This window comes from Ambystoma mexicanum, chromosome 12, assembly GCF_040938575.1.
Source record: "Ambystoma mexicanum isolate Mex_15411 chromosome 12, UKY_AmexF1_1, whole genome shotgun sequence".
Classification (NCBI taxonomy): Eukaryota; Metazoa; Chordata; class Amphibia; order Caudata; family Ambystomatidae; genus Ambystoma; species Ambystoma mexicanum.
In genome coordinates this window covers 927,559,743-927,582,455 of record NC_090936.1, presented here as the reverse complement: position 1 = coordinate 927,582,455, position 22,713 = coordinate 927,559,743, and the positions used below count along the sequence as shown (strand labels likewise).

The 22,713-nt window shown below is 46.4% G+C and overlaps 1 protein-coding gene across 1 annotated transcript in view; it reads right to left on the bottom strand.

Moving 5' to 3' along the window:
• The window catches only part of CFAP54 (cilia and flagella associated protein 54), a 3,669,934-nt gene that overhangs the window by 2,570,997 nt on the left and 1,076,224 nt on the right, over nt 1–22,713 (bottom strand). Inside the window, exon 15 of the mRNA XM_069629416.1 lies at nt 1,902–2,052. Coding sequence (XP_069485517.1) covers nt 1,902–2,052 — 151 coding nt within the window. The remainder of the gene's footprint in view (nt 1–1,901; nt 2,053–22,713) is intronic.

The window sequence follows — 22,713 nt, the reverse complement described above, 5'->3', positions numbered from 1 at the left end:
TGTTCCAGTATGCCACACTGTCTCAGTGGTTCTGTCTTTGTTGCCCTGGATGACTCTTCACCTTAAATGCTGCTCCAGATTTGGGGCATCGGTCTCCAAAATGCTCTTGGTGGAGGTGGCAGGCAGGAAACATGGATCTGGACACAGGGTCTGAAATATTCCCAGGCCCCTTCCCACTGCGGGTGTCAGTCTATGCACCTCACCTCTGTAGCACCCACAGGCCCCAGGGTGCAGGTCTATCTTGGCTCCCTCTGCTCTGCTCAGTGTTTCACCTCAGGGGGCCTGGGGCTCCTCCTCACCTTGTTTGCTGTTCCAATTGTGCAAAGTCGTGTCTCCTTAACGGGCCCGTTCACGCCAGACCCGTTCACTGCAGGGGATCCTCTTATCCCTCTGCTCCGAGCCTGCCCATACATTCCAGACCTTGTGCAGGGGAGGCAGGGCAAGGCCGATGCCTCTCAGAGGTTCTCCTTACAGAGGCCGTAGTTCGCACCTCGTGTGCGCTTCTAGCCTGCCTCCCTCCGGTACTGTCCGCTGGTGTGTCTCTCTGGCGGGCGCCTCTCAGCACTTCACTCGGCTGTATTCGGCCTCAGATTTCCGGCCACGTATGCATCTCGTCTATACCCGAGACACTGGGGGTTGGGGGTGGGGCTGGGGAGGGGGGGCGCGTCTCACTGCTGGATGTTGGCCGGAGTAGTGGATGCCCTGGCCTCTGCTGGCTCATCCTTGGCCTGGAGGGTTTGCGCTCTGCTGTCGGCGTGTACCAGGGCGGCCTTGCTGCCTCAACACTGCCGAGGGAAGGACGTCCCTTGGGTCGGATCTGCTCCACCAAGCAGTCGTTCGCAACCGCCATGGGAAGCGACGCTTCTCAGATTGCTGGGGGTAAGTGTTAAATCCTCAAAAATGACAGTGCCCGGCGGGGCTCTGTCACTGCACAGCCATCTTGGTCCGCGGCCCTCTGGTGGTCTACTTTGTCTTTATTTTGATACTGAATAAACGTTTATATCAATCACTATGCCACCTGTGTGTCAGTCTCCTCCTTCTGCATCCTTAAAACATACAAGGAAGATGTACCAGAGATTGGCTCAACCAAGACCAGAAACCAAGCCTCAATTAGCCAGCAACTGGTGACATAAAATATATATAAATTGGGTTTGCAGATTAAAACTCAAATAAAGATTGCCAGCTCAGTCAATTGGAAGAACACGATTTACAGTTATAGGAAGAGAAATAATACATTGAGATAGAGGGTTGAAGTTACAGGCCATGAGCAAGCTCCAAAAAGATGGAATTGACTTATTTGCTTTTAGGAAAGGGCCAATGGCTGACCGTGTCTCATTTCATGAGACTTGGAGTGCCGTACTACTGAAAATCAATGGCTGCAGTGAAAAGAGTAACTTAATCTGTCGTCTGGGGAATGGATTCATAGCCATTCATAGATCCGTAAATCAACTTAAATAAATTCTACCGTTCATGGCGAGCTAACATGACTCTTCAGTGATGCAGGAATACGAATGTAAAGACAGAAGTGGAATACCCCAGTATCACTTGCCTATACTGTTATTTTATCATGTTTGAATACGGTATAGCTGTAACATGCACCACAAATCAGCTTGCATCTTTTCCAGTGTTACTATTCTTTCCTTAGGACCACTATATTTACATCAGTCTACGTTAAAAAAAACAGAGGCCTAACTGTTGATTGTGGTAGTAGTGACTTGATTGATCTAGCAGGCAATGGATACTGATAACCTAGCCTAACTTAGAAGCGTATACATTTGCACACAACTAATTAACAGGGAATCTATACTGATGAGAAACTGTACGGCGCCATGATGCCATGTAACTTAATCAAGTCAACAGGGAAAACAGACATCTTTATTTGAGGGATGCAAACCATTTACCTGACTTCTTTGCACATTTTGTTGAGGAATCAGCCACATTTTCAAATAATCCAGCTAGCCGTATGCCAACTTCTGCTATTACAGAAACATCTATGTCTACTATGCTGCAACACAACAGTACTTCCTGAAGAAGCAGAAGTATGTGGACCCACTGAAAGACAAAGGAGAACAAAGATGACCTAAGAATTTAAAGTTTAAAACATAGTTGGAGGTACCATATAGAAGTGTACATTTTTGATTTTCTGTTATTAAACAGTGTAATTGAAAATACCATTTTGACAAACCTTCAATACCAGCCTAGAAGGAAATATTATTTAATAAGTTGAATGTTCCTATTACCAACATTAGAAAACTTTCCCCAACAATGTGAGGAGAGTGGAAAATGTATAACATGCATTAGAATGGCAAGAATTTAGCCATAGAAATGCACACATCTTCTAGTAATCACTAACCCCAACTTCTCTCACGTCAGACTCTGTTTTACCCCATCTTTAAAACAACCATGCATCTCGAGATGAAGTAGGGACTGAGGATGCATGATAATGACATGAATGAGCCTGTAGGCCAGCATTAAGGCTATTAAGTTGCTTGCTTGATCCTTTTAAACAGTGGACTGCAGGTGTGTGGGCCACTCCTGCAACATTTGCAGGTCATTTGTGGGCTCTGAAACCCACTACAAACCTGAGGTGCGGTCAGGAGCCCCAGAGTTTCCCAGTGTGTACATTTGCCCCATGACCGCTCCCCGTGGAAGTCACCGCATTCTGTATCTGCCTGCCACAAGAGCACTTACTCTCCATGCATGTGTCCAATTCCCTCGCAAACCAGGACATGCTCCAAATAGATTTGTTTGTCTTTATAGTGTGGTCTGCCCTAATGCTAAAAATTGAAAAAAAATGTTCAACAATCTATTGTTAGACAAGTCTATGCTTTCGAGCCTTCTGTCAGGATTAGTCAGGCGAGTACAAAGGCAGCGAATATGGCAAGGGAAATGTGCACTAAATTACACAGTGAAAGGCTTCGAATTAAACTATGTGCACACAGGAACAACAACTCATGTATGCTAGAACGCAGGAGTGCAAATAGAGTGTGACAACAAAACCAATATATGAAAAGGGATGTGGGGTAAGCACCTGACCGCGAGGAAAGTCGGCAAGCGCCTTACCCCCAATTGCTGTTACAGGTACTGACAGCACTAAACCCACGTGGAGGGCAAGCAATGACAGGATCTGTGAACTAACACTCTTGATGGAATTAAATAAGGGAACTAAAGAACAGTACTCACGAGGACGAGATAAACCTCTTTAATGTCAGCTAGCCCACGAATCCTGTTGATGAAACTGGGACCCAGAAAGGCTATAACAGCAATGGGAGGAAAACTAAATACCTAAGTTGGAATAGTGTTTACAAATTAGTGAGGAAAACATAAGCATTCACACAGGAGCTAGCTACAACCGCACACCACACCTAAATATCAAATGGGAAATAAATGCAGTTGTGCAATGGAAAACATGGAATGGATCCCAATGGAAAATAAGGATCAGGAGCAGGGAAAAACAAAATAACCAATGCAAACTTCCCCCTACCCCTCCAAGGAAAAGACAGGAAGCTAATCTAAGAGGAAGGCTAAGGCATACGGGTTTACAGCAGCAAAGGACAGAATCAAAGAAATATAGAACACAGACAAACTGGGCTGCATCTAAAAGGGGAAAGCACTGAGAAATGCTGCCTGCAAACAGAGGAAGACAAAAAGAGAATCAAGGGAGCAGAAATCAATTAGCGCATGAATCCGAAATTCAGGGCGGAGGAACAAGAAAACAGGAACTAGGAACTAGGTACAAAGGCAAGGAACAAGGAACAAGGGACTAGTCGCAACAGGAACACTGCAAACGATGACCAGCGCTGGACTGAAGTAAGACTGAGGCTTTTAAAGCTGCTTAACGAGCACACGCCTCAGGTGTGCTGATTGCTGCACCTGCAGCCACAGGTGTTGCCTATCCTCCACCCAACCTTGTCCTGCAAGGGTGGAGGTGGAGCAGTAGGCCAGGCATTCTGGGAAGCATAGTCATTTGGTTAAAGAAGCATGCTGGCTGCCAAAAACCTGGAATGGATCCGGAAGGGAAGTAGCTTGGAAAATAGGGATTTAGCGCTCCCAATTCATCACAGCACTGTAGCATAAGGTTCGGAGGAAAGGTCCAGTAGGGAATAAACCCCAAATCATGCCCCCAAGTGGTGGGAACGGGAGCGAAGGGAGCGAGTCGTGACACCTTCTCTATATATTCTGCAAGGGCATAAATGGACTGGTCGTTATTGGCCTCTAGCAGGCATGATAATTGAATGCCAAAGGGTAATGTAATGTAAAGCGGTCTTCAGCCATTTGAGAGCGGATAGGATGTAGCTATTTTGTTGGGCTCTCGATGCATGGATAAGGGGAGCGAGATGGAGGAGTATTAGTGTGTTTAGCGCTCTGAAGCGGTTAATTCTGCATGCTTGAACTGCATAAAGCACCTAATGAATGAGGAAATAGAAAATAGGGGGACAGGCAGGTGCAGAACCTGAGGTGTTTATGAGTTCAGGTCAGAGGTACCTCCGTTTTTAGTGCTAGTATGGTTCTAGGTGGTTTGCAGCAATGAAATTTGTGTTTAAGGTTATCCAGAGAGAAGAGCACAGGATCTATTTACTGTCTGCGCTGGGATACCGGGAGAGCCACTGATCAGTGAGTAGTTGGGTGGTGATGTAAGTTTGGGGCAACAATTCTGCGGGCAGAGTAGTGAGCTCTAAGTGGCTCTGTAGTGGGCAAAATGCAGTGTAATGGTGGTAAGATACAGAAAGGTGAGTCGATCAGTTAGGAAGGTATTTAGGTATCCTGTGTGATGAAGTCCCATGTTTGAAACTTAAGTATGGAACTATGGTGACCTTAAGAGTCCGGGACCACCATTCACGCCTTGATGTAGGCCTAGGATCTCAGGTCCATCCCTTGCCATAAGTTGTCTTTGGCACCACACCAATCCCAACCACCCATGGCAACGTGAAGATAGATTAAAATATCAACAATATAGCAGATTGGCAAATAAGAGTCATGTACTTCACAGAGCCAGCAGCCTGAGCATCGTTGGGTTATGTAAAAGAAAGATTTGGTTTATTAAACGGCAACAGATAGTGAGCATAAATCACTCAGTGGTGCGAGGACAATGGGAGCGCTCGCGCAGACTGCAAGACTTCAGAGTCAGGATGATAAAGTTCAGGAAGCTATGAGCCTCGGATCCAACAGGCCCAATCTGTGCTCTGACCGTCTTCCCTTTCACTCCTCTTCCACTGTGCCTCCCTGGCTGCTAGGCCACTTGGTGAGTTCCTGTGCACTGTGCAGTTCCCTTGCATATCACTCTCTTCCCCGCTATTCCATGGCACTCTCCATCCCTCCTATCTATTCCAAATGCTACTCCATCACGAGGTCTGGATGAAAAAAGCTGAAAAAAAGCCCTCTTGGACTCAAACCCAGGCCTTGCCATGGCTGACACCTATATCAACAACACTTCCAGACAGACTTGTACCGACATCCTCTTGACTGTCCCCTCTCCAGATCTATGGACCCCTCCCCTATCTGGACTCCATTATTTCTCCCTTCTCCTCTTCACTCATTAATAGGGGCTCTAGGTGGGAAGCCCTCCTTGCCTACTTCTCATCCCCTCGGTGCATCATTAATTTCTATAACAATGGCACTATCATGGCCCAAGGTTCTTAACCTACTCTTCCGCTTCTCGACCGGCACCTGCCGTCCCTCAAACTTCCTCCCTTCTCATGCCACCCCTGCCTCCTCTCCCCTCACTTCTCCACCACTACTAATGGAAGAACCATGGCCCATATATATATATATATATATATATATATATATATATATATATCTCACTCTCTCTCCCCTCCCCTTTTCTGGGGGGTTTTCTGCCTCTGGCTTTTTCCCCATATTCCGGTCTGCTTCAGAAGAGGAGCCACAGGGTTGCAGCCCACAGGCGGCCACTGTGGCTTCCTTACGAGGTAAGCCAGTGCCATCAAAGAAAAACAAGGACTACAACTACAGACGCCGCCTGGGCCTTAACGCCTCTGAGACCAGCGATTCAGGTGAGGAGGAAGTGGAAGGTAGTGGGTCCGGGGAAGGTGCTCAGAGTTTTGACACCTGTAGACCCCCTCGGAAAACCTTCAAACAATGGTAACCAGCTTCACTTAGCCGCTATTGTTAGGAAAGATTTCATTTTTATATATCATTTTCGCTCCGGTTGTACACCCCCAAACTTTTTGCTGCTGTTTAAACACCTTAGTCTGACTTTGCCAGGGGAGCAGAGCCTTCTGCTGCACTCCTCTGGGCTTTCGCTCACTTTTTATGGGGAAACTGACATGCCCTTAAGACAGTCAGTACTGGGAGACTTTGTTTCCCTTAGTCCTTTCCAATGTTGACCTTTTCTGCAACATGTAACAAGTGCACAATGTACCTTACAGTACAGTACATTTGGGTCTCTGTCTATTACCATGACCCTAGATACTCTCGTAGGACTTTTTGGGAAATGTGCAGATGTGTCATGGACAGGGCTGGTGGCAGCTTATCTTTTCATAAACTTTTAACCCTTTCATGCCATTTTAACTGCGCTTACCGCGTTTGGCATGAATAGGTGGCCTGGCTCCAAAATGGCCATGCCACGAGGTTCATTGTCCTGTCCTTTGGCTGTCTTGCCCCTTCGCCTTCCCCAGGTCGAGCTGACCCGGGTCAGTCCTTATTTGGTCATGCAGTTTCCCACGAAATGCCAAGCTTTCGCGGGCTTCTGCATGCCTTGTGTGTGCGCCTCCAGGATGTGGGCTGGGGTGTCTGTACCCAATACATATCCTGGGTGCCAGAGAGTCTGGAGTGCTGTGAATTCCTGGGACCACCGTGGTCTGTGATTGGTCCACTTATGGAGTGTGTGTTTGTGGGCAGATCTCCCATTGGGTCTTCTTCGTTTTGGCGTGAAGGAAACTTTGGATAAGAGGAGGCCAAAAACACCCATAACATGTCGATCTCTGGAGTTCTCACTGAACGAAGGATAGATCCAAGTATCCTGAAACTAAGAAGCTTAGTCGAGGAACTGCTGGAAGGTTTGGCACGCTGAGCCCGCTGTCGCCCAGTTGGACCCCTATGCATCTGTTCGTCCTAGAAGGTCTGCGAACACGCTTCGACCCATTAGAATAGTGGGACAAACTATTCTTGGCACCTTTAACAAAACCTGCAAGTAAGCCTTCTCGGAAGTGTCCCTGGGCCCACCAGCGGGCTGAACAGCTTACGCAGGACCTTTGCTCTGTCTCCGCTGTCGTTTCGAGGAGGCCCTCGAGACTTGGTATACTGCTAGCTCTATGTCCCCAACACCCTCACACCAAATTTCAAACGCATTCTCAGGTCTGAAGTGAGACGAGTGCGCCAGGACCAGAGTAAACACGGTTACCGTGGTGCCCAGCTGCGGCAAGGGTCTTTGCAGGTGCGCTGCATTTGTGAACCTCTTGCCCCTGAAGCCTGCTGCAGTGAAACTGGCCTGATCCATCCATCGGGAGCGGAGAAATCACCACTGGTCCGTTTGGGAATCATCACTGTATCGCCGGGACTGAAAGTCGCAGAGAAGTCCTGTTTGTCGCATTTGAACCTGCAGCAGCAGTGGACCCAACTGGCGAAGTTTGGTCCGGAGTGCGCCTGGGGCTGGTGAGTAACCCTAACCTTAACCAGTGGCTCCTAGCACCTCCATCTGTTTTTACGCGCAAGTAGCCCCTGGGGGTCCCTCTCCTTTCCACTGCTAGTGCGAACTAGGGACCTATTCCCAAACCTTGGAATCACCTCTGCCTTCTAGTGGAGGCCCTCCTCGAATAGTGGGAATCTATTCTTCATTGCCTCACCCACCTTCCTGAGCTGCTAGAGACCCCTGAAGAGACCCCGTTTTGCCCATTGGAACAACCGCGTGCACCTGCACCACATGTAATATTGAGCATAAGGCTACTCTCTTCTTAGGGTTTGGACTGCCTCTTAGTTAGGTGTGTGTTGGATGTTGAAGGGGACTAAAGACTATCTGCACTGCTTATTTTCCTCTCCCTCTAGGTTGTGAACATATTTCGTGCCTTTAACCCTTTAGACCCCAATGGTCTTGTATATATCTTGTATTGATTGTGTTGTGTTGGTTCGATAGTATTGCTGTGATTCTTTTGCTGTGTGTTGAGTTACAAAGACCTTGTAATAAATGTGTTTATATTTTTGATATATACACCTGTCTGGGAGTAATATGTAAGTGTCCTTGCTCTGTGGATTGAGGTCTTTCAGTCACCCTCACCCCCCCTGAGACTTAGTCTTGACTGCCTGCCATAGCTACCTTGATTGGTCTGGCTTGTCCAGAGGTTACCCTGTTCCAAGAAACTAGGCTGGCCTTCTGAACCTCTGCCCACCACGTCAGAGTTCAGAAATCCATCTTAACAGCTATGAATGCTCGCTCTGCTCTCAAAACATCCTCCGACATCCGTCTCCTCCTCGGAGACCTTGACTTGGATGTCCTCGCTCTTACCGAGACGTGGTCCAATGCCAGCTCTGTCGCTGCTGTGGACACTATCCTTCCTGAGGGCTAAAAAATACTCTCTAAACTAAGACCCAACAGGACTGGAGGTGGAGTAGCCCTGATTGTCCCGGAGTAGGTCCCTGCTTCCATCATTGCTACTCAATCCTGCTCCTCCTTTGAATGCTTCATCTGTAAGGCTGAGGGTCTCCCCACTTTCTCTCTCACCCTCGCCACTATCTACATACCCCCTACCCCCATCTCCCTCTTCCTCTCTGTATGGGCCGAGCCTGCCTCATCTCTTACAACCTCCTCTTCCAAACTCGCTGGGAAGTCCTCATGGATTCCTTCGACTCCTCCAGAATCATCCTTAATGTCTATCTAAATGGCACTGTCACGGTCCAAGGCCCTCAGGCCAATCTCCTCCTCTTCGATAGGCGGTTCCCTCACCTCATCAACTTCCTTTCATCTCCGGCTCTCACCTCCTCTCATTCCTTGGCAACCTTGCCCACTCTTCCCTCCTTCTCTGCCCCACTCCAGGCTACCTCCTCACCTCCACAGGGCATACCTCTGATTTGTACCCCTCCCCGGAAGGTCTTTAAGGATGGCAACCATCTTTTTTTCCACTCTCAAATCCCGCACTGCTGTCAAACACTTATCTGACATCTGCCACCTCCTTGAAGAACTGGACCTTGATGTCCTCTGTTTTACGGAGACATGGTTCACGGCCAGCTCTGTCACTTTCCTCCCTGATGGCTGCAAGATCCTCTCTGCACCAAGATCCACCCGGCCAGAGGGGGTGTAGCCCTGATCTTTCCTCAATGGGTTCCTGCCACTATCATTCCCACTCAGATTTACTCCTCTTTCGAATGCCTTGTCTGCAGGCTCTCTCTCTCTCTCTCTCCTAGCCACTCTCATGCTGTTGCTACTCTCTACCCACCCCCCAGTCAAATCTCCTCTTTTCTCTCCGAGTGGGCTGACCTTTCCTCCTCCCTCCTGGCCTCAACCACTCAACTCCTCCTCCTCCTTGGTGACCTACACATCCACCTCGATTCAACCTGTCCCTCATCTTTTCTCTTTCGCGACCTCTGCGATTCCCTTTCCCTCTCTATCCTCCCCTCTGGCCCGACTCACTCTGCAGGACACACACATGATGTCTTGATCTCCTCTGGCCTCCCCCTCTCTATCCCTCTCACCACTCCTCTCGCTTGGAGTGACCACTGCCTCCTCTCCTCTCATCTCATCTCATCTCTCACTCTCTTCCCCCCAAGCAAAGGCTACCCCAACACAGAAGCCACCTACCTTCTCAGACATACAGCCCATGAAGCGTGTGTCAGTTGAGGCTTTCGCTGCCACCTTCTCTCCCCCACCTTGGTTTTTGGCTGACTCAGACCCAGACACATCCCTGTCCCTTCTCTACTCTTCTATTTCTGATACTTTGATGCAGTTGCCCCTGTCATGAGCATCCGCTTGAAGTCCAAAGCCAAGTGCAATTCCTGGTATGACTTCGACCTAGCTACACTTAAACGTACGATATGGAGGGCTTCTTGTTCATCCTCTGACAAACTGGCCTGTTACCTGCTCCAAAGGCAAAACTGATTCTCTGTCTGCACCAAGAAGAGAGTCCACATTCAAGCCTGTGTCACTTCAGCATCTAACAACTCAGCTGAACTCTTCAAAATCTGCAAGGAGCTGGCCAATCCTGCTGCAGTCTCTATCCCTCCTCTTGCCTCCCAGGCTCTCTGCAATGCTCTTGCCTCTCACTTTATCTTAAAAACCCAGGACATCCTATCCACCCTCTACTCCCCCCCCTCCCCTCTCAGTCTGTGCTTGCTGACCCTCCTTCAACCACCCCCCCCTCTTTCTCACCCTTTCCTCTTTTTTCCCCTGATGAGGTCGCTAGACGAGTCCGATCTATGAAACCCTCATGAAAACAGGATCATCCCTGTTCCTCTAAAAGCATCAAGGACCACATTGATACCCTCGCTTCAGCCCTTGCTGATTTTTGCAACATCTCCTTTGTTTAAGGATCCTTCCACTCCCTTTGAAGCACTTCCCTGTGCATCCTCTTCTCAGGAAACCCACAGCCGGCCCTTCTTGCCCGGCTAACGCCCAATTTCCATTACTCCCTTTCTTGGTAAAGTCCTGGAAAAACTGGCCATCACACAGCTTAACGTTCACTCCAATTCTGTTGGCTCTCTCCTTGACGACCAACGTGGCTTCAGATCTGCCAGAAGCACAGAAACTGCTCTCCTGAACATCTGTGAAGATCTGCTCCCCAACCTTGACTCTAAAATTCCCTATGTCCTCATCCTACTCCATCTCTCTTCTGCCTTCGACACGGTCAACCATATTAACCTGCTCAACCGTCTCTGTGATAACCCGGGTATCACTGATCAGGCTCTGACCTCTTTCCTCTCTGACCGATTCTCCCAGGTCCAACTTGGGTCCTTCCTATCCTCCATCTCCCTCTCTGCCTGTGGTGTTCCCTAGGGGTCCAACCTCTCGCCCTGGCTTTTCAACCAATACCTGGCAACTCGCACCCACAGCATTGCCATTTTCTGCTCAATTTTCCAGTGCTACGCTGACAACTCATTTTCATGCTACCTTCAGCCACCTCCTCTCCTTCTCTCATCTCGGATTGCCTAACTGCCATTCAAGATTGATGTGCCGCAAATGATCTTTGTCTAAATGCCAACAAGACTGAGATCCTTCTCAATCGGAACACCTTCACCATCCTTTCCCCTCACTCTCTGGCCGGCCTCCCTTGGCCCTCCTCCTACCCCTACTTGTGAGGCTAAGAACCTCAGTCATCTTTGACTCCACACTTTCCTTCTCTGCCCACATCTCAGATATTTCTAAAAAGTCAAACTTCCTACTGCATCAACTCAGATGTACTCTGCCTTTCCTCTCCTTCCCCCAGAAGCTCATTGTCTCCCAAGCTCTGGCTCACTCCAGGTTGGACTATTGTAACAGCCTCTTGCTAAATCTACCTGCCTCTACTCTCCGCCCTCTACAACTAATCCAGAACAGGACTGCGAGACTTGTCCTTGGCCTCAAGCCCTGGGACCGTATCTCTCCAGCTCTAAAATCCCTTCATTGGCTCCCAGTGGATGCAAGGATTAAATTCAAAACCCTCTGCATTGTCCACAAGGCTTTCTGGGGCCTGGGTCTAAAATGCCTTCAAGTATCCCTCAGCAAATATCTCCCCCTCTCGAGCTCTTCGCTCCTCTACTTCTAACTCCCTCAGGGTCAGTCATTTTTCAGAAAAACAAGCTGGGGGTAGATCTCCTTCTTCGGCTGGGGCCTCCCTTTGGAATAGCCTCCCTGCAACCTTGAAACTTGAGGAAAACCAGCTCCCGTTCAGAAGCACCTCAAGACCTTCCTCTTTGCTTCTGCCTTCGCCCGCCTCTCCCCTGCTGATCTGTTTCTCTCTTATCACTGTGCACCTGGCCACCCTCTGTCCCCTGGGACCAGGTACCTGCTCACCCTGCCACCCTCCTGCACTGCCTCTGGGCCACCCCTTGCACTGGGGACTGTATATGTACCCATACAGTACCCTACCCCCCTTTCTTTTCTTTCTGCACTTATCAGAAATACCCAGTCTGCTGCCTTAAAGCATGCACCACTTTCTGGATGCACTACCACTGTTTATTTCCTTTAATATCTATCTATTTTTATTTATTATTATTTATCTGTTCTCCTTTGCTCTGCACTTTCCACTTCTCCCCCTTCCATGCACTTTGCCCCTCCCCTTCTCCCATGCACTTGCGCATTCTCAATGTCACTGGGCCTAGTAAGATCGTTATTTTGTTCTCCCCTGTCCCCCTCCCTTGCCTAGTCGCGCTCTGAAACACTTGTGTACGAGCGTGATATAAATAAACTATCATATCATATAATTATCCCTCTGGATTTTCCTCTCAGGTAGCCAGGGAAGGGCCATTGCTTTTGGATCCCAACCCTGGGAGTGGATATGCAAGGGAGGATCACTTGGGTGGAGGGACCTCAAGAAGTGGAGAAAGGGTGGCCTTTAGATGAGATATGGTATCCCCCTTTCCCTGATCAAAATACATCCTACCCTCCCCCAACCTTCATAGGTTGTTACCACGCTTCCCCTCTGTTACACATTCCAAATATATCCCATTCATGCCCCTTTAAGACTGAGACGAGGTAGAGGCGACTAGGAGGAATGCACACTACCACCTACGCGCACCACTTTGATACTGGGACGAGGAAGAAGACTGTAGAATACCATTTTAAAAGTGACGCATGTCCCAATGATAGACTTAATTTTAGTCAGGCAATTGTCTTGCACCTGCAACCCCTTACGAGGCTACAGGTGCATATAAAAGAGAGGGAACCGCCTGGGAAGCCAGTGCGCTGTGAACAGGCTGGAGAGGAGAAGCTGGTGAAAAGGAAGGCCGCAGCTGCAGAAGAGCAGCACGGACGCCGGTGTTGGAGAAAGCCACAAGGAAGATGCTTGCTGATGCTCCTGGCAAGAGACTGGGGAGTGAATGAAAACAGAATAGGATAGTGCAAGCACCCAGAGGAGCTGCCGCATACTGGTGAGTGACTGGGAGAGCACTCGTACCGGGGCTCTCAGGGGCTTAATCTGGACCAACGAGAGGGCCGAACAGATAAATACATGTATCGAAGGGGTCTGGAGACCCAAAGGACATTAAGTGTTGAGCGAATTACCAAGTATTGAATACCAATCTAAGGAAAAGTGATGTACAAGTGAAATGAAAATATCGCACAAATGGAGAGAAAGTGATGTGTATTCATGAGCAGAGTGTGATAGAGGCAAAAGCCGTTTTGAACATATGGAAGTGAAACGCCAAGTGAAAACCAGTAATGAGAATTGGTGAGGCATGTCAAAGGCAAATAAGAAGCACTATATAGTAGTGTAAAAGCAACATGATAATAAAGAGTAAACACAGCAAAGTGAAGTGTTTGAAAGGCACGTGTTGGCAGAAGCAAGACACTGCCAAGAGGAAACAAGAGTGCAAATGGACTAAAGTTACAAGAGTAGCAAGTAAACATATGGTGGCAAAGTAGTTCAATGATAACCAATGAACATTATGAAGTTCCAAGGGTTATTGGTTGTGTGACCTGTGATGCATGGACCGTGTGGTCCGACAACTGAGCCGAGACCGAGTAACCCCTGCTTGGAGTGAGCCAAGGAATACAAGAATATTGAAGTTGTTTTGTTGCATCAGTCTAGAAGTGACTAATACAGAAAGAAGAGACAAACTAATGGTGAGGCAGCCTAAAAGGTATACCATGTGTGCTGCAAGCTAACAAAGTTCAATTGGCTGTGAATTGTGTTCAACTTGGGGGAAGGGAACCCAGAGGTTGTTTGAAACTTTGTTGAACTTGAGGAAGGGAGCGCCAAGATCTTTGTGTGGAACTGTTTTGAGCTTAAGGCAGAAGAAGCTAAGAACATACCAGGAGCTGGAGGAAGCTCAGAAATTTACTTTGAACTATGTTTATTTGGTTGCTGACATCCCTACACATTGTATAGATTTAGTCGTGAAGGGAAGCATAGGTTTTGGACACAGTAGCACAACCAAAGAAGAGCTCAAATACAAAGGGAAATGGGAACATGAACTGGGCTTAGAATTTGAAGATATGGGGAACCATAACCCACTATCACAAAAAGGTCTCCAGGAATGCCCGACTACAGGTCATACAGTTCTATATCACCAACAGAGCGTACCTCACACCGTAAGTGATTTCCAAGTTTCGGGGGGCGGGAGTCAAAGAATGCCCCAAATGCAACGAGCCTAGTGCAGGAATGACACTCATATTTTGGGGATGTCGGGCAATACAATCCTTCTGGATGCAGATAGCTGCAAAGGTGGCGGCAGCGAATTTCGACTTAGATGTGCAAACACCGATGGCATGCATCTTGGGTGGATATAAAAAAAAGTAGGAAGAACAAGCCTCTAAACAAGCTCAAGAACTTGATGTATATATTGGCAAAGAGACACATAGTTATGGGATGGAAAAACATCAGAAGCCCAAGTAAAGTATTGTGGTGGGAAGACCTTCGTAAATCGGTGACAGTAGAAACTGCACTTCGAGAAGAGAGGTGGACACCAGCGAAGACTTACATCAATGGGTGGCACTCACGGTGCCATTATTCAACCGAAGCGAAGAAGACACAGGTAGCTGGTAATTAGAGACTGGTAATGGTAGAACTGAAAGACAATTGTGGTTGGCATGGAGAGAGGGGAGGGTGGGAGGGCACTTGTAGAAATGATAGAAAAACATACCAATGACGTTAACAGTTTGGTTGTTGTTTTTTATTTTTATTAATAAACATATTAAAAAAAAAAAGTTTTGGACACAGTGTGAGAAACCTAGGGGTGTTCTCACATCTACTCCCTTGGGAGCCTCTGTGCAGGTGGCCAGGGAAAGGCCATCACTTTTGAATCCTGCCACTGGGGTGGACATGCCAGGGAGGATCACCTGGATAGAGGGTCCTCGGGGATTGGATGTGGGATGTCCCTAGGTGAGACACAGTATTGCGCATTGCCCTTTGAGAAAGGAAACCCTATCCCAGAAGTGATTATGGAATATTGTGCACCTTGTTCCCTTATCTCTGAGAAGGGTAGGAGATATTACCCTAGACATGCTAAGCAGAGGAGGAGAAAGAGTAGGGATGAGATTCTGTGGAACAAAACCCAGAATCCCCCGGGTCATTGGGACAAACAGATTAATGTTTCTCTGACCTTTAAGGGTCATTATAAGATTTGTCCCCTCTAAACCCCTCTTGGGATTCATAAGAGTACTGAGACGAGGAAGAAACTACGAGTAATGAAGATTACACCTTTGCTCATTCAGGAACTGGGACGAGGAAGATGTATTGAGGTCTGGCATGTCGTAGTAATGAGAGCCAGGCAAAAGTAATGAATGAAACACACCTGCAGCCCGTTACCGGACGACAGGTGTATAACAGGTGGAACATTGAGTCGGAGGAGAGGGAGGAAAGTGGAAGCAGAAGGAGCCGTTCAGGAGCGAGGGAAGCCGAGATGGCAGTCCGCCAACCGAGACCCTGGGAGCCCTGCATGATGATTGATGCAGGACGTAGATCCCTACAGGGAAGGTGGGCAGCAGGCACTGCCGGAAATCAGAGGCAAAGCTACGCACGAGAGCTGGCGAGTGCAACTTGGAGCGCCCCCGGCAATCTGTCTTTTACCATGCAAGGGAGATAAGCCGGGAAAAGGAGCTGCCTAGTCCAGGTAAGTGTCGGCGACACTTAAACCACTTGTGCGCTTGAAGAAGACTGTGAATATAGTATTGGTCAAGGAAACAAGAAAAGTTACATGCATTTAAATACCGAAAGGAATGCAAAATGCAATTTTACCTTTACTTAAATATTGAAATTAATGAAACAAACTAAGTTACTTATCGAACTGAATGAAACAAGCGAAAGTGACCTTTTCTTAACACCATATTGAATCAAACAAGTGAAAGCAACCTTTATTGAATACTGCATTGAATGAGACAAGCAAAGTGACATGTATTTGAATACCAAATTGAAAGAAAGAAGCAAAAGTACACTTATTTAAGTGAAAGCAGCATTTATGGAAAACTGAACTGATTGAATGAACAAAATGAAGTAAGATCAGCTACAATTAATGAACATGAAATTGAAAACAAAAGGAAAAGCTGAGTGGAATGAAAGACTGAATATAGAATTAAGAATGAGAAACCACTTGTGCTAAAGATGTGAAGCTACATTTAAGAAACTGATCAAGATAAAAAAAAAAACATCTGGTAAAGTCGGGAATCTGTATTTAAGAAACTGATTGTTTGGCTGAGTAATGAACTTGGCAGGGAGACCTGGAAGTTCCTAGTTGCGTGACCTTGTAATGGGTGGACCATGTGGTCTAAAACTGCGCCAAGATCATAGAACCCCTATATACCAACAAAGAGGTTGTTCTGTGGTGAAAGAAGGAAAACAACTATTGATGAATATCAGACTTGGGGAATGGACGCCTGAGACCGATTACCCTGGAATATGTGTTGCCCTGGAACTGTGTTGAACTTGGGGAAGGGCATCCTGACCTTTACAAAAGTGTGGAACTGTATTGCTACAAAAATCCAAAAGAAGGTAAATTGAACATTGTGGTGAATGTATTGACATTGAGGAAAATAAACGGTAGCGTAGCTCAGAACATTATGTTTGGGACACTGTGATTTATTGTTGACATCCCTACACATTGTTTTGTATTAGTTTAGAGGGCAATTATAGGTTTTGGACACAGACAGACTTTTCAGTTGAACATACCAACACATATTTTCCTTAGTTTCTTTAGGTAGGGAAATTCCACCTTAGAATAGGGCATGTTAGGCCTAACTCCATCCTGACAATATTTTCTTTAATAAAACATTATAATTCAACTTTGAATCTATTGTCTGTGTCTCCTCTTTCCATGATGCCAATGTCACAACAGAGGGACTTTTTTCTAACTTTAATTAACTTGTTTGCATCGGGTAAAGGTAGATCAACATAATATATCATGTATACTTTGTGGTAATAGACATGTTATCGCATCATACAGATACATCAATATACTTCTGAGTTACAAGTCTTCAGTCTACTGGGGTTGGTCGACCATCATTTTACTGAAACTGTACTTTATCATTTGACTGTTCAATATTCATCCTTGTTCATATATTCTCGAAATGGGCCCCATATGTCTTTAGGCCTGCTGGTTGCTTAGACAGTACTCACATACCCCTCCTTCCTTTCATTTACAAAGGTCAACTCTTTAAACCATTCTGTTATGGTAGGCGCCTTGTATGCTTTCCATTTGAATAGAATACATTTCTTGGCAATAATACATCCCATGTTAAAGAATCGACGTGTGGTTACTCTCGTGTTCCCAATGTCTCCCAGCAGATACCTAAGGGGGAGCATCGCTGCGGGTATGTTGGTAATTGCGTCTGGCACATCTGCCGGAATTCCAATGTAGCAGGACATTTCCAAAACATATGTATGGTATCCGATGATGCTTCCTGATATTTCTGGCAATTGTCCTTAGTGTTCGGGGAGAACGTGCAGTTTTCACAGGTGTATAATGCAACCTATTCAGCACCTTGAATTATATGAGTCTAAGTCGCGAGTTCATCGAGACTTTAGTAAGGAGGCAATACTTCTGCCATTTGGTGTCGTCTATGGTGGTTTCAGTATCCCTTTCCCATTTAAGTTTCGTATGTTGCGTAGCTCACTCCCACCATGAATCTGAGTATATATTCTTGAAAAACCCTTCCGGCCATTGCCCTGTGCTACCAGTTCTATACATTCAGTGTGTTCTGGTTCCTGTAGAAACGATGCGCACATGCAGTAATATTGCAGCTGTCGCACAGGGTTGTCATCCAGTTTCAGTTTAAACTCTTCAATTGTTACAAACCGGCTATCCAGGTAGAGGTCTCCCAGTTTCATTACTTTACCTGGGTCCCATGTTGCCTGAATATCTGGATCAAATGTAGGAGGTAGCGTGGGACAGTTCCACAAGGGGACACCCCTGCATTATGGGTTATATATGCCCATTCTCTTGTTTATCCTGTTCCATGCATTAACAGTAGTGCTCATTGGATTATATGAGCACTTGTCAGTGTAATGGTCACTCAAAATGACTGATTGTAGGTTGGTCGGGGTGTTCCGGATCTTTCAAGTGTCACATGTGGTGTTTTAATGGCAATTTTATACCAATATCCTGCATAGTGCGCCTGAGCGGCCAGGCAATACAGTTCAAAATCCAGGGCAGCCAGCTATCTCCTGTCATAAGGTTCAGTGATACCTTCCCATTGCATACGGGCGGTCTTCCCTTCCCATACTAACTGTATTGCTAGGGAATGCAGTCCATCAAAAAACGTCCTTCCCGGCCATATTGGGATAGTGTTGAAAAAGTAAAATGATTTGGGTGCAATGACCATCTTCAAAAGTGAAATCCTTCCGTATAGTGTAATTTGGTATTTGGTCCACAAATTTAGTTTAGTTTCTAGTGTATTTAAATAATTTTCATGATTCATTTCAAATAGTAAATGCTGTGTCCGTGACACCATTACTCCTACATATTTAACCGTGGTTGGGGCCCATCGTAATCATGAAGATGTACAGGTTCCCTTGTGTTTTCTGTTAGCGGAAAGAGCTCTGATTTGGGCATGTTAATTATATACCCTGAGTGGGATGTAAATATTCCAATCTCCTCCAGTACTGGTTTAATGTTTACACTTGGTCTTCTAATATACAGAAGGGTGTCGTCAGCATAAAGCGAGATCACCGGTGGGGGGCCTGAAATATGTATTCCTCTTTGGCCGTGACTGTCTCTGATCCGGTACGCTAGTGGTTATATTGTCAAAGCGAATAGAAGGGGTGAAAAAGGGCATCCCTGTCTTGTACCTCTAGCTAGGGTGAAGGGGCTGGAGTAGTTCCAATTGGTATGCACTTTTGCTGTTGGGTTGGTACACAATAGTTTCACATATTGCATAAATCTTCCCCCAGACCCATCCGATTCAGTACTCTGAATAAGAAATTCCATGAGACTGATTCAAATGCCATCTTGCATCCGGTATAACTGCAGCAGCGTCAGCACCCGGATCCATCTGGGAAATAATCCCGAATAATCGACATATGTTTAGGGTAGTAGATCTTCCCGGGATGAAACCTGACTGGTCAGGGTTTACCAGGCTGTTCATGTGTGGAAGTAACCTGTTGGCCAGGACTTTAGCAAATATTTTAGCATCTGCATTTATTAGCGATAGTGGACGATAAGAGGGCATCTCAGTCATGGGTCTACCAGGTTTAAATAGGACTGTGATAACTGCCTCGGTCAGAGATGATGGAAGTTGACCGTCACGGCAAGCTTCCTCCCATACCCTCAATAAGCGGGAGCTAAAATGTCCCTGTACGTCTTGTATAATTCTATCCCCAGTCCACCTGGGGCTTTGCCGGGCACTAATCCAGATGTAGCTTATGCAATTTCCTCTGTTGTGAATGGGCAATTCAACCCTTCCAACGCATCGGGATCCAGACAGGGTAGGGACGACTCCAACAGATATAGCTCTACATCTTCACTCTTAGTAGTGTCCGCGTTTGCATACAGGGTTTGATAGTATTCTTTAAAAACATGCACCACTCAAAAATAAACAGGTTCGCCCTAATCCGAACCATCAGCTTTGGTTCACGCCCGAATTGAGCATTCTCAAGACAGCTAAAAGAAAATTAGAAAGAACATGGCATAAAACCCCTTCAGAGGAAAATAAAGACAACTGGAAAAAATGTGATCTCTTATACAGAGCTAAACTGACTGAAGTAAAAAAATATTTCTAGAACACTCAAATCATTAGCGCCTCTACTTCCACTGGGAAATTGTTCCAAATCCTAAAATCTTTCGAAAAACCACCCACACTCTCCTCTCCCTTCCAACAAACTCTGACCGACTGCGACGCAGTTCAACTTGCCTTCTCGAATAAAATTAAAAAAGCCAGAGACTGCATCATAAGTTGTAATGCATCGATCCCACTACCATCTGTGCAACCTAAGACAACAAACCCGGACTTAAACATTCCTAAATTCAAATTCTCCCCAGTTTCTACTAAAGCCATGAATGACACCCTTTCCGCCATGAATTGCACCACCTGCACCGAAAACATCGTACCCCCAAAACTGATTTTAGACAACGTTGATATCTTTTCCCCTTTTCTTTGTCGTATGACAAATGCCTCCTTTAGAGATTGGAAAGTACCAACTGGAATTAAAACTGTCACAGTCACCCCCCTAGTTAAGAAACCCGGACTAGATCAACAAGACCCTGCTAATATTAGACCCATCACCAATTGCAACTTCCTGTTGAAGGTACTCGACAAAGTAGCAACTAAACAACTGCAAGAGTATGTAGATCAACACTGCCTGCTACACCCCCAACAATCGGGCTTTAGAAGTGCCCACAGCACAGAGTCAGCTTTGCTGGACTTGCAGACCGAAATGTTGAGCATTTTAGACAGAGGTAAAACAGGTCTGTTAATCCTTTTAGACCTCTCGGCTGCTTTCGATTTGTTAGATCACAGCAAGCTCCGAGAGGCACTAGGCGCAGCTGGAAACTGCTCCCAAGATGCAATAGATTGGGTTTCATCATTCTTGGAAGACAGAAATTCTAAAATCAATTGGGGAGGCCATTCCACCTCTCCCAACCCAGTAGATTGCGGCGTTCCTCAGGGAGCTAGTTTCTCCCCTTTACTTTTCAACTTATATATCCGCTGCCTCTGCAACATTTTATCACAACTTGGAATCTTTTTCACCAATTTCGCTGATGATACACAGCTCATACTGGAATTGAGTGGAAATCATTCCATAGACAACGACAAGCTATCGGTCATCTATAACACCATTGAAACCTGGATGCTAACACACTGGATGTGTCTTAATAGTTCCAAAACGGAACTTATGACCTTTGGAAATGCCAAAGCCTTAAACAATCTTGGCCCGGATTACTCCGATTTCACCATAAAAGACTCTACCATCAAGGTATCAAGTAAGGTTAAAACCCTAGGTATTTACCTACAATCCTCCCTAGGTGCAGAAGCCCAAACCGCTTATCTTAAGCGAAATTGCCATTACTATCAAAGGCTCCTCTGCCGAATCAGACCATTTCTAAACATCAAGAATAGTGCCACGATAGGGAGAGCTACTATTCTGTCTCGCTTGGATTATGGAAATGCATTAATGCTTGGCACCATTAACAACTGCCTGAAACAATGCCAGATCATTCAAAATAATGCTGTCAGGTCCATCGTAAACAAGTCTAAGCGAGAACACATCACCAAGGACAGAAACGATCTTCATTGGCTGGCAGTGAAGGAACGGATCCTGTTTAAATCACTGACCTTACTTAACCCACCGATGTCTCTACGGCACGGCGCCAGCATATTCAAGAAGAAAATTCAGCTGGTATGAGCCGACTCTCTGCTTAAGATCCACCAAACAAGGACTAATCAACCCCAGTCTCCCAGGCAAAGCCACCGGCCTTGGTCGAGCAGTCCCTAACCTGGCGATCTCTCATTGGAATAAACTGCCTTGCAGCCTTAGACTGGAAAGCATTATCCAACTCTTCAGGAAGCAATTGAAGACCTTTCTCTTCAAATAACTAGGCTTCTACTACATCACATCGGGTCGCTACTTTTGCTTCCCCTCTCCTTTCTTTTGTGTTGTCCCGTGAATCTCTGGTCCCGGAGTCTTTTCGTCGCGCCATGATGCTTGCGAGCTTCGGCGTGTAATTAATAAATAAATAAATAAATAAATAAATAAATAAATAAAAGTCATATTTATCTCACCTACATTGGTAATAATGTTGCAATTTGGGTGTGTAAACCGGTAATGTGTTGGGTTTCCCTCTCACCTCCAACTATTCCAGCAAGGAGGCGTCCTGGTCTGTCCGCCTCACCATATTTCATGGCCTGGGTCTGTGTAGCCATGAAGCAGACATCACGATCCACTAGATCCTGGAATTTTAGAAGATTGCCCTTAATCACGCCTAGAAGTGCCCTGTCGCCTGTGGCACCATATTCATTTTCCAGTTGCCTCAAAGAACCCTCTACTACGCCCAGCTCTCTCCTCGTATCCCTAAGGACACCAGTTCTAGAGGCGATCATCGCCAGGCAAAACCAAACTTTAAATGTTTCCCATACACATGCATATTTCATGACCGATCCCTCATTGCTCCTGAAAAAGGCCTCTATTTCTAGTCGCAGAGTGTCAGCCGTTGTGGTATCCGTAAGTACTGCCGGGGCCATTCTCCACATTGATTTAGGTTTTATTCCAGGCGCAAGGTCCACCTGGACCACCACTGGCGAATGATCCAACAGGGTATGTGGCAATATCGTACAGCAGCACAGCCTGACGGCACACGCCGACATCAGCCAAAAGTCGATTCTAGATAGCGCATCATGCACCGTGGAGTATTATGTGTATTTGGCTTTATTAGGTTCCGCCCTCCATGTGTCTATGAGTGAGTATTTTACCATAATCTGCTTTACCATTTGGGAGATATCTAGTATAGTATTAAAGTCGCCTCCCCACAGGACGGGGGTGTCTGGCGTCTTACCGATCAGGGTTGCTACTAGAGCATAGAAGGCATGGTCGTCGATATTCAGGTCATATGTGTTGACTAACATAATGGAACCGCTATTTATATATTTTTTTATTTATGTATATAATTAGGTATCTTCCATTGGGGACAATATGGGTAGAC